Consider the following 13,452-nt stretch of genomic DNA (forward strand, 5'->3'; position numbering starts at 1 on the left):
TTGAGTCTACCCATATGGCATGTTGTCTTCCTCTCTTTCTACTGCCCTCCACTATTCCTAGCATCATTGTCTATGATAGTGATTCATGACTTCTCATGAAGTGGTCCAGCTCTCACATCCATACATAGTGATGGGGAACATGATGGTTTGGATAATCCTTACTACAGTGATCAGTGTTCTATCTTCACACTTAAGGATATTTTCAGTTTGTTCATAGCTGGCCTTCCCAATCCTAGTTTTCTTCTAATATCTTGACTGCAGTCTCTTGGGTATTACAGAACCAGTTTAACTATTTTGCTTTGTTAATAATTCATCTAATAGATACTACTTTATCTATTGGGTTGTTTGTTGGCTACTTTGAATATTATTGGATTCTTTCTCAGCCTATAAGCTTCACTGATTTTACTTGATTTTTTTAGCCGAAATGGAAAGTTTATTGGCCAGTTTGCTTTTTCCATGGTACTATCACTCTTACAACAGGATTTCATATGTATTTATAGCTGTTCGTGTGGATATTACTGTGAATGTGATATTGCTCTTTATGCCTTTTCATGAATTTGTTCCTTTTTTTGAGCATATTGTGAATGTTTCCTTTTTCAGTAAATGACCTAGAGCTCATTTGTTTTTCCACCTCCACCAATGGTAAGTCAGTCCTACTTTGGACTAATGTCAAAATGCACTATAAGAACGGCTTTTTTCCATCAATGAAAGACAGGCTAACAAAATGGTGTTTAAAAATAAATCAAGCAGATGTTGCTTGCTTTCCTGATTGTCTTAATCTGTATCTGGGATGGTGGGCAGTTACCTTCCTTGCTTTGGGGCCAATAATGTTCCTTGCTTTGTTCTGAAGTATTATATGCAGATAACAGATGTTATCTGTTATCCTCTGAAGTTTCATGTGGAAGATGTTTGGCTGTTTTGACTACTGTGAAAGAGCCTATTACAGTTAAACCTAATGCATAGTTAGGGACATAAAAACTATTTAAAAATAATTTCTATACAAGATAAAAGATAAGAATATAATATCAAAGCCAGCACAAATGCAACAAAAATAAGTCTCAGAACTGAAAGACAAACACTGAAATCAGTGGCCCTGGCTACAAAAATAATTTAAAGGCCTGTATGAACAGAAATATATCCATTTGGCCTAAAAAGGACTACAAAGTCAGGCTTCCGGGTGGGGGGGGGGGGTCTGTTCTATAACTGGGGTACCACTACAAATCCTCTCTCCAGTGGATACTTTCTCCAACTGATTTGCCTAGGTATTCAGCAGGCTTCTGAAGAAGTAGTTCTGTGTAGATGGATATGGGATGGGTGGTCTTTCAGCATGGTTCCAAGCTTTGTTATTTCTTTAAAAGATTAAAACCAGCAGTGTACCCTGACCATGAATCTGGCTTTTCCATACTGGTAGGATCAGTCTGAATAAGATGTGCTGAAAATGTTTTGCTTTTTCAAAAGAAAACTCATGGACTTTAGGGCAATTCTAAAAACTGTTGTGCAAGAAAAGAGTAACTAAGTAAGACCAAGCATTACCTATTGGAGATCCTGAGATTCACGCATGCTGTTTACAATGCAAAATGTGACTCTTAAAATATACCATGTGTATGACTTTATTTATAAAAACTTAATAAATATTCTTCCCAGATAGATAATCTGCATACCTTTTCTTTCAATGGCTTCCACTAACTTGACAAGGAGGGGAGGAGCATTATCAGGTGGTGAAAACTGTTCTGAAAGATCTGGAAGTGTAAAACCTGTGATGAAAAATAAATAAATGAGATAAAGTTACAATTTTTGAAGACCATTAGCTGTATTAGGCAGTTGGTTAAATTTTAAACACTGAACAAATGATTTTTATCAGCTGACAAAGTCAATGCAAACAGTTTACTTGTCAGTCCTTACCTACATATTAAAACTCCACATAAACATTTTTTTTAAAATATATGTTTGAATTTAAAATATCAAGATTTTATATGTTAACCAAATGAAAATAATTCAGGACACATATAGTATAGTCTCAGTAGTTAGTTTCCTTCCATGATACATTTCCTTAAAAAATCATAAACTCAACTTCAGAAATATAAACTTCTATTTCAGAACATCTTTTCACCCTTTGCATTTTTAATTAATTATCACTACAGTGTGATCTTCTCAGGTAACTACTGATCATTATTTATTTTATCATTTTCATTGCAATAGCTAAAACTACATTATGATACCATACATTTGCCTTTGAGAAATATAAACAGAACAAAGGTCATAAACCTAATCTGATATCTGTGCACCAAGCAATGTGTGGTAACTTTGCTTAAGTACTACAGCAGAGAGGAACTGCAACCATATCTTAGGGAGGCTTTGAGGTTAGCATACCACCATCAAATTCATGCAGAAAAGCCAACCTGATACCAAATGCTATCTCTGCAAGATTGAGATATTTGCTTGGAAAGCTAATTCAGATCAGGTGAGCAAGTGCCAGTTATGTGTGAATCTCCATAAAGTAATGAGATAGTCCTGGATTTTTGTAATATCTTGAGTACTAAGACTTACTCCCCACTATTCTATGGCTCTCAGGGGATACCTACTATGTGCAGATTCTCAAAAAGTGCTCAGTGCTGTGGAACTGGCACACATCTTGCATACAGCCTGGAAAGTGGAACATGTCCCAATGTTGTCCTATTTAAGTTTCCTTCCATGTTTTCTGTAGGCTTACCGTACTTCCCTCTTGTCAATGTGATTAATGAGAGAGGATTTTCTGGTCTATACTGCAGAGATGAACTCTACACTATACACATGTTTCTCACAAAATAACGAATATGGTTTCTTTCACCATGACAGCACTTTGATACCATGTTAACTGCTTGTTAAAAGCAAACTATTAACAAGTACTTTTTGAATACAAGGTGACCATGTGAAGACTGTGTTGTCGAGAAGTTTCATAAAAATATTTTACACGTATTTATGATACTGGCTTATGGATAATGTACCATTCCTTATTTTTATTTTCTGGAAATAAATAAATAGCACACACACACACACACACACACACCCCACATTAACTGCTATGGCTATATCCTGCAGAATCCTGGGATTTGAAGTTTCATGAGGTATTACAATTCTCTGCCAGAGAGCTCTAGTGCCTCTCCAAACTATAAAAACCAGGACTGTATATGATGCACCCATGGCAAAGCAGTATCAAATTACTGTAAATGTACAGTGTAAAAGGGGCCTAAAACAAAAGCCTGCAGCACCTGCTGAGGGAGCTATACAGATTGCCTTGCAGAACAGCTAATTCAGAACTCACAAGGCAAGTAATTTTTACAAGAATAATCAACACCCTATATTTTTTAAAAAACAAAGCCTCCCCCTTAGTCAGTATAAAATTGTCTTGGAGTAATTGTTTGAATTTGCCACTGAATAAGAACAAGACTCAAATAGCAAACTCTGCAGTATTAATTGGAAATGCATTTACACATAAGAAACTCAATTATATTGATGTTCTTTTTATAAAAACAAACAAACCATAATACAGCTAAAAGCAGTACTGTAGTTCTAAATATGTTACAGGTTTATCCAAAAATGCAAAATGCCCCCAAATCCAAAGTATTTGTCATAGTTGGCTGAGATAGAGAGATAGTGACACCTGTGCTTTTTGAAAGTTCAATGTAAACAAACGTTATTTCATACACAAAATCACTTTAAAATATTGTATAAACTTATATTCAGACTATATGTATAAAGTGTACATGAAACATAAATGAATGTTCAGACTTGGGTCCCCATCTCCAAGAAATTTAATTTATATAATATAACTTCTGGACCTAAGCATTTCTGACATTGGATAGTAAATCTGTATTTTCCAACATAGAATAATTTTAAATAAAATAAGCAGCTTTGTTTATTGCTAGAAATCAACCATTCTGAAAGACATATAAATATATATTTATTCCAAATTAGACAAATCAGTGTTGAATCACTCTATGTCTGACTAGCAGGATCTTTCAAATCAATACATATGTAAGTGCAAATGTATTTTTCACAGGAAGAATAGTGGCAAACTAAATAACTGAACAGCTATAAACGAGGCAAAATGGAACCAAATCCCCCCCCCCCCACAAAAACCCACCATACACTAACTCATCTCTCTTGCTCCCTCTAGCGTTTTCTGGGAGGAAAACAAATTGGAGAAATTCTCTATTTCCTTGAGCCCAGTTCTGTATGTTATTCCACATGTATTCCAGCAATGCTGATCTATGGTTAACAAACTAACATACAAAATCCAGATCATGTCTCTTTTCAAACTAAAGCCGATATAGTGATATTTCCCTCTAGACATAATTTATTTTTCAGAAAGTGCAATATCAATTTATCTCAAGTTGTCTACCCACTGCATGGTGTGGTGTGAGCCTTCAAGTCATTTCCAACTTATGGCGGCCCAAAGAGGAACTTATCATGGTTTTTTTTTTTATTTTTTTGGTTCAGAGGAGGTTTGCCATTATAGTCCAATACTCAAACCATTATTTAATTAATTAATTTGTATGCTGCCTTTCTCCCAGAGGGGACCAAAGGTGGCTCTCCTACTTACTGTACTTGAACATTTTAAGAAGTACCAATAATAATAATAATAATAATAATACCCCCTAGAAGACAACTTATTATTACAGGATTAAAACAAGGATTGCTCCAAAATAGGACCACCTCTGGCAACCATGCAACTCTAGGATGGCAAGATCCTTGATTGGGTTTTATGTGGGTTTCTGACTTTCTATCAACATTCAGTTTGACCACTCCATTAAAGTCTCCTAGTAATATTACGTTATCGTAATCTAATTCGTCAATTTCTCTATGGAGTTTTTGATAAACTACTCCCTTGTTGTCTTGGGGAACCATACATCCCTACTATCAACAATTTTCCCCCGTTCCATTTCAACTTTACTCCAATATAATTTCCTGCCGGGTCATTCAATATTTCTGTACATGGACTTACTTTTAACAACTTAATATCTGGGGGAGCAGGAGTTTGAAGGCAAAGCAAATGACCGTTATGGTACTTCATTTGAAAAAGCCCTGAACATTTTGATAAACATATACAACAGAATTTTATAGAATATAAGAATTAAAACATTTTAAATGAGAGACTTCTCTCATCTTGTTCTGTATTTCATAGTTCCTAGAAATACACCTGTAATACATTGGGTTTATTATAGAAAATATAACTTTCAGGTTGCTATCCGATGCACATGCTTAATATGAAAAATCAAGATTTTTGAGTACTGTATGTAAAAATTCCACCCATTCAACTAACTACTGAACTAAGAAGAAAATAAAACTTTTCATAGATTTCTTTCTTTTCTTTTCTTTTTTTTTTGAAAGTGTATGTTTTGGACCAGCTATTTTCTGCAAAGATTCTGAAAAAAGTTCAGATATCATTATGCTGCAATTGGTACATTTCAGCAGTAAACTTTCCACCTTTGGGACAAAACTAAAAATCACAATAATTTAAACAAGACAGGGAGGAAAGACCTAAAGAAACATTTGTCAGCCAAAGTAAACATTTTTCAACATTCTTAGAACTAAATGCTATTTTACAAGATGCACTAAGATTGAATCCACGTCTGTTCATAACGTTTTAATCTTTAAAAACATACTACAGCAACATGGAATAAAAGTCAGTATTCCAACAACCAAAGCCAAAGCAACTTTTGAATATGGATTAGAACCAACAGAGCAGAGAATTGTGCACAGGTTATAGTGAGAAATGAGCCCCACTTCCAATATGCAATTTTTACAAACACACAGAAATAATAAAGCTTGACAACCAGTACCTGACTTTAAAACGATCTTCTGCTTTGTACTGTGCTGTAAAATAGTACAGAGATTTGGAGACCCAAGTCCATTCTTAAGAATCTGGGCAACTTTGCAGATTCCTTTGCTGCAATCCAGTATCAGTTTTTCACTTAAAGTAATCATTTTACTTTACACATAAGACCAAGTATGCGGTTTGGGTTTTATTTTAAACCCAACTGTCTCCCAAATTCGCAAGCCACGGGAGATGCATAAAGAGTCTTCCTCACAAGTTATTAAGCATTTATCTCAGCTTAGAGGACGCTTCTGATGACATGTCAGAACTGCTGGATTTTCGACTAGTTCTATTTTTACCTTGCCAGGGCGATAACCAATCAGATGAAAAAGAAGTTGGGATTCCCTCCAATCCAAAAGCTCTCCTCTCCCACTAACAGAGACAGGCCTGAACAGCTTTTAGCAACAGCAACGTGTGGGAGCCGACAACATACCTTGCATCTAAGGGCTGCCAACATAGCTACAAACTGCAAGACGAAACCAGCACACAGCTGCACCTTTTGGAGTAGTTCTTGGTAAAAAGAGATTTTCAGAGTTATTACCTGGCAAAGGCCTATGGAAAGTTGCTCTCCAAGTGTCTGGGCCAAACCTTTCATTACTGCTAGAGGATTAGCCAGCGTCCTAGTCCTAGAAATTATAGCCTAACCTGCCCTTTGAAATGTAATAAGACACCCTATGGAAAAAGGCACTCATTTATTAGAAGGTGTACAGAAGACTATGGTCTAAAATTACTGTTAAAGTCAAACTCAGTCATCCTAATCACCACCAAGATTTTCAGACACTTATGCAAGTTCAAGTGTTTTAAAGCATGGGCATCTAGGAAGCAATTATATTGTACCTGCTCTGGCATGTCAATGTAAAAGTTTTATCACAAAAGACATTTGGATAGCTTCGTGAAAATTCATTTAGATGTGTGCATTTATGTTTAGAAATCTGGACTGCAGGGGCACACATTTCTAGAAAATTAAGTGTGTTTTCAGTCCCATGAAAATGGATATGACTTGGTTCCAAAACACATTACAGAAATAATCCAGTTTGAGATCACTTAACTGCCTTGGCTCAGTGCTAAGGATTCCTGGGAATTGTAGTTTATTGTGGCACCAGAGCTCTTGACAGAGAAGGCTAAATGTCTCATGAAACTACAGTTCCCAAAATCCCTTAGTATTGAGCCAGAGAGGTTAAAGCAATCTCAAACTGAATTATTTCTGCAGTGTGCTTTGGACCTTAAAGACCACTAGATGTGTCCTTTTCATGCCCAGCAGGACTTTCAGCTCATCTCCCCTATAGCAAGATTTTTTTTGTCCAACAGAAGTATTGCAAAAGTGTTTTGCCATGTGGGTGTGTAAAAGGAAATGTTTGTAAGATATTAAAGGATGTTGCCTGAATATTTTACAAAACTCACCAGATTATGGCCAATGCTCCTAATGGAATTTAGCTTTTTATAGCATTGCACTAAAATGTTTATAGCAGCAATGTATTCTGTTACTAGTAACTGAGCATATTTATGGATAGAAATATCAGGTCATGGGAAGGCAAAAAGTAACCCTTCAGATGTTGTTGGACTACAAATCCCATCTACATTTGCCAGAATAGTCAATAGTGAGGAATGCTGGGAACATCGGTTCAGTAACATCTTTGCTTCGAATCTGGCTTATGGCCAAGAATAGTAAGCCTAAATACTATCTATACTTCACTGGATGTGCATAGTTTCACTGAACCTTGTGGAACTTCGACTAAATCTGCACAGGGTTTTGCTCCATAAGTCATCAGTGCTTAGGAAGAAAAAAAAATCTAACTTGGATAGATAAATAATAGGATCAAAGGGGACAAAAAAGCTATGAAAATGAGCAAAGTGGCATTCTGTCAGTATAGTCAGTTGATTTCATGCAATACTATTCATATCCTCATTTATGTAAAAGAAATTGCTAGCTAAATTGTTACATTAATTGTCTGCAAACTCCTTCCATATATATCAGACTTCTGAAGAGAGGCAGAAATTTTGGCCAGCTGTGGTAAACTGTTAGTAAATAAGTATGAAAGGGAACTTGTAACACGTTTGAAACTAACAAGCTAGAAGAAGTTGGACCCTAAACTTTCGTAGGCTCAGTTTACTTCCTCAGATGCAAATAAGTTAATAAGTAGTATTTCAAGATGCAACTTTTCCCCCAACTTTCAAAACAATACCTTGACAGAAATCACACCCAAAAAGTCCCTTCAAAAAGATTAACATGACAATACAAGGATTGCATTACTTTCAAGAATGTGATAAACTGCATCTCTCCAACAGTGACATGCTGATTCTGAGCCAACATTTTTAATAGTGATATACCACACTTCCTTATTAATGCTTAATTATTTTGAGAAGTGCTGTAAATTTTATGTCAACTCCCAATTTAATGCACAGCAAAGTCATTGCTATCTTGCATTAAGGAAGTGATATTGTAGTAGGGAGGAGTTTTGTACATGATATTCTATCAGATTAGGCTTTGGTAACTTTATGAATTATGAGCTGTCATCTACTTTTTTCATCTGCTATAGAATATACTTCTTGGAAACGGGAGCTATAAATAAGACAACAGATGTTTTTTGTTGGCTCCAACTGAGACTTTTAAAAAATCCCTGTAGTTAAACTTCTGTTATATTCTACTCCCCCTATAGGCCACTTTTTAAGTACAGCTTTTATAAAAGTTATAAGACAAAAGTTAACAAACTTTTATAAGTACTATACTGGATGTAGAACTAATTCTGTGATGGCACAGAATGAGTAATGGAAGTTCTGGAGCAACAATTTTAAACTGTAAGGCAGGGAAAGATTTTGTTAGTGTTTCTGCATCAATTGTAAAACATGTCATACACCTAGAGAATTGTAAAAGATTAAAAAAGAAAAACCCAAGACATCTACAAAATAAATTAGTGGGTTCAGTTTGTCTGACTGGGAAATGTATAAATATACAGCATTATGTGCCAGAATGCCAAAATCATCATCATCATCATCATCATCATCAACAATATAATTGTGTATTATGTTGCTGGTTTATCCAGTGCCCTCTATTCCCCCTACCCTCAAAAACACTGAGTGACGTTCAATATTGAGAAGGAATTAGAGAGAGGGAAGGAGGGAGGAGTGCAAGCAAATTTGGAAGGGGTCATTGGCCTGGTACATACTTGTAAAATGGTCTGAAGCAGCGGCGGCTATTTTTCCTCCGCAGGGAAGCCTCAGCCACCAAACCGTACGGCTTCCCTGCGGAGGAAAAAGAACCCGCCAAAGCGGATTCTTTTTATGCAAGCACCGCACGGCACCATGTGGCTTCTGCGTAGCACTTGCCTAACAATTGCGGTGCCCATGTGTACAGGGCGCCACCATTGTGATGCCCTCGTCACATGCTAGGGTTGAGGGGCATGTGGGCGGAGCGCCCTGAGGCAACCCTAGCACGTGACGAGGACGTCGCAATGGGCCGGTCTGTACCGGCCCATTGTTTGTTCAATTTTACCTTATACATGTATATCCCACATTTGTTCTGATTTGAAAGAGGATATCCATATTAATCTCTTGTAGGAAAATCAACAAAATGTACTTGGCATAAGTGTTCATGAAGAGAAATTTCTGTCCCCAAGAAACTCTCCCTACCTGGCTCTCTCCCATCATTTCACAATCTCCCTGTGAGGTAGCTCACACTGACAGACAGTGAGATGGTGGTCCAAAGTCATCTTCTTGGGAGGTTCCTGGCTGGGTGAGATATTTAACTTGACGTATAATATCTAATACCAATGAGGAATACAAATTAGGCAGGCAGTAACATTTTGTATTATGTTCCCCCCTCCCCCCCACAAAAAAGGAGCAAGTGCCAGGCAATATGAGCAAATCTCTGCCATTTTGGACTACAGAATGATTTTTTCCAATGCTTTATAGTACAGTAATTACAATTTTAAAAAGTCAAAACATTAAAAAAAACCTCAGCCTTTGTCCATGCCAAAGAACAGTCCTTGAAAAGATCTGATGGCATACTGTTAAAATAAAAGTGCTGATAGCTTTGAAGTTGCCCCCTGAGTTGTAGTATTTATGATTAATGCTTTAGAACAGCTCCTGTCCTTAGAAAAGCACTAGGCCACTGAGCTATGGGCAGAATAATAATAATAATAATAATAATAATAATAATAATAATAGGATTTATTTATATGCTGCCCAATCACTGGGAATCCGGGTGGCTTACAACAGAGGAGATAATAAACTATGCTTCAGACATTTTTAAGGTCCTTAATTACTTTTTCATTTTAGGGATAATGTTATGTACAGTATATATTTCAAGATCCTTATCCCACTTTTTTGATTCATAACAGTTCCCCAACAGGACATCTTGCTCTGACAGATCTATCTCTATCTCTATCTCAGGGGTAGGCAACCTGCGGCCCGCGGGCCGAATGCGGCCCGGCGAGGCCTTGGGACCGGCCCCAGCCCAGTCCTGCCGCCGATTGCCGCCGGGGCCTTTGGGGGGCAATTGTCTATAGAAGCCTCAGAAACATGCATTTATATTAACATTTTTTAAAAAATCAGCAAATTTTTTTGCATGTCCTCCATTTTTTTTTAAAAAGTGTCTTCCATTTGAAAATTTTGTCCTACATTTGTTCTGGTTTATTTATATATTTAATTTTTTAAAAAATTATTTAATTATTTATTTTTTGGCTTCGGCCCCCCCAGTTGTCTGCGGGACAGCAACCCGGCCCCCAGCTAAAAAAGATTGCCTACCCCTGCTCTATCTCTTGATATACACTCTTTGTGGATACCAAAATCAATGGGTGCTCAAGTCCCTTTGGATACAGTGGTGTAGTCAAATCATATTCCTTATATAAAATGGCAAAATCAAGGTTTGCTTTTTTGGAATTTATATATTTTTGAAGACATTTTCAAGTTGTGGATGGTTGAATCCATGGGTAAGGAATCCATGGATATGGAGGGCTGACTGTATAAGCATGCCTATTCTGTCAAGAAATGAAGTCCATTTTGGCTAACTACACTATATGACTGGGTGGAAATTAAAGTCTTAATTATCTTCATTATGTAATTAAAATGTCATGCTGTCTTCTAAATATGAGGATCAGGTTTGAGAGAAAGCTATTGAATCCATCTGCTTTGCATGGTGTAAAAATAAATACAAAGGCTGACAACTTTGGTGCAGGGGAAAGTATCAGTGTGTAGCTATAGGAGGGCAAAATGAGGGCACTAAACACCCACTAAGAATTCTGTGTCTCCAGTCGTTTTTTCCTTCACTCTCTAAATTTCTAGCATCGTGGAGGGAGAAACTGGAATTCTCACAATTGCTGTATTTGTATTCCTCTGGTAACTTTGCCTGCCCATTTCCTTTGGATGCCTAAACTGAATTGCTAGATGCTTCTAGATGAAATTTTCAGTTACTGCAATGCTAACAATTGTGAAAGAAAATCCCTCAAGCAAGACATCTGTAATTTGGAAAGAAAATTCCATATGCATGTTTTATTGATTCATTCTGGAAAACTGAAATGAATGTTTCCCTTTCTTTTCTCCTTCAAAGGGTAAGAAACCCACAGCTCTTCATATAATCCACAGGTTGGACAAATTAAGAATATCTGTGCTTGTGCACATAAGTGGAAGTACTAAGTATTAGCAGCAAGATCTAGTATTATTTTGCAGCAACAATCATTAGGCAGGATGTAAATATTTGCATATTACATACTCATGCATGGATAATTTCAAGTTTTATCTACTTTGGGTGTGATTATGAGAGGTTTTGCACATTTTTTCACATTTTGGAACAATTTTGTGAAAAATTAACTTGTGCAACAAAGCACAAAACACTATCCCATTCTCCCTTTACTCTTCCATCCTCTCATCTCTTTCTCCCCTTCTCCAGTCTTATTCTCACTTAACTCTTTCTGCCTTTGCCCACCTTTCAACCACCTACTGCTGCTTACACTCTCAGTGTGGTTTCAAATGCAAACAACTTCTGACTGCTTTGTCATTTACATGTGATACCACTTCTCACTATCTGTGGTAGATCTTCTCAGTGAGGGGGTCAGGTCTGTATTCTGCAGGGGCCTCAAGATTACCTACAATGCCATTTATAAGACTGCAGTGTTCCTTCCCCCTCCCAGTGTATTAGTACCAATATACATGCATACACACACTGGCAGTCATTCCTCTAATATTGACTACTCTAGTAAGATTCTTCCTGTTCCTTTGATGTAAAAGAAATACAGAAGCAATAATAATTGTTTGTATATATGAGATAAGTTTAGCAGTTTTTGTCCAGTGCAAGAAACTGGTTTGTCACAACTATGAACACTATAAATGAAATATGCTGACTGCAACTCTAGCTCTTGGGATTTCTCAACTGAAGCCACAAACTGGGCTTTTGTCATGTATTGCATACTTTCCAGTTTCCCTACTAAGAAGGAACCACAAGAGCTTAAATCGTGGATACTCCTGATGAAAAATGGACCTAACAGCAATGGTAGTTTTCAGTCTGTTTAAGGCTCAGTATTAATGTTTGTCCAATGTTACCTCATTTGTTGATTTTTTTTTCATTTATCCAATACACACAGAGCTGTTTCCAAGCACACACACACAAAAACTTACAAAGTTTAAAACTTTGTGTGAAGTTGCTCTAAATTTCACACAGCAAAGCCCATGCAGTGAGACTAAACAAAACCTTCTATTCCATTACCATCTGCATTATTACTTTAAGTACTGCACAAACATTCAGGAAATACTGAGGATGAAAAAAAAACCTCTAGACTTTTTATGAAAATTCCAGATTTGTTCAACATAATTGATTCAGAAATAAAAAGATTTCATCATTTACTTCTGAATCCTGAAGGGCTCGTGAGCCCAGTACAATAAATTGGAACCACATTTAATTCTACTTTTCCCTGGTAACTTTATAGTTTCCTTACCGTATAAACACATTATACCCCAACATTTGGGCTCTCCCCCCCGGTCATGCTATAATCTTGCCAGGAGACAAGCGTTGCTTTTAATAAGTCAATTTGCCAACTTAAACAGCAGTCTCCTAAGGCAATCAAATAATGAAGCGAACCCAGATGTACTTGCACGTAATCTGTCAGATGTTTGCTCAGCCCAACAGAAATGGTTCCAGCGCATAAACTGTAATGCACATCTCTCAGGTATTTAAACAACATACATATTATTGTGTTCAATCCATCTCTCATTTGCCAACTCTTCCTCCCCACTTTTTTTTTTTTAATTTCATGAATTAGGAGAGAGAGAAAAAGTCAAGGTACAAACATGTATGCAGAAACTGTACACAGAGCAGGATCTAAAGAAGAAATATGTTTATATAGGAGGCCACATCTACAATCACGGACAGTCTTTTTTTAATCATTATGTGGCATGTTCTGGCTTTTGTGCTGCTTCTGGCCTCTTGGAATGCATGCGTTATTTAAACAGCATACCTCCAAAGTGACCCGAAGCTGCTTTATTTTGGCCTGTCTGTTTGGGTCCTAAATTACATGTAAAAAAGATCTCTTGTCGTTTTGGTTCCTTTTCATATGCAATATATACATTTCAAATGAAGATGTAAGCCTTTAGAGACTGGTCTCAGT

The 13,452-nt window shown here is 36.8% G+C and overlaps 1 protein-coding gene across 3 annotated transcripts in view; it reads right to left on the minus strand.

Annotated features, from left to right (window-relative positions):
* LOC149323975 (phosphatidylinositol 3-kinase regulatory subunit alpha) overlaps positions 1-13,452 on the minus strand; it is a 77,690-nt gene that overhangs the window by 29,140 nt on the left and 35,098 nt on the right. For 2 of the 3 annotated variants that reach the window (XM_089494877.1, XM_089494886.1), the window contains exon 3: positions 1,662-1,754. In XM_089494877.1, the coding sequence (XP_089351003.1) occupies positions 1,662-1,754 (93 nt within the window). Of the gene's footprint in view, positions 1-1,661; positions 1,755-5,822; positions 6,060-13,452 lie in introns of those variants that run through there. The other variant, XM_089494895.1, reaches the window with a different exon arrangement.

This window comes from Sceloporus occidentalis, unplaced genomic scaffold, assembly GCF_023333645.1.
Source record: "Sceloporus occidentalis isolate IW3139 unplaced genomic scaffold, rSceOcc1.0.p SCAF_1, whole genome shotgun sequence".
NCBI lineage: Eukaryota > Metazoa > Chordata > Lepidosauria > Squamata > Phrynosomatidae > Sceloporus > Sceloporus occidentalis.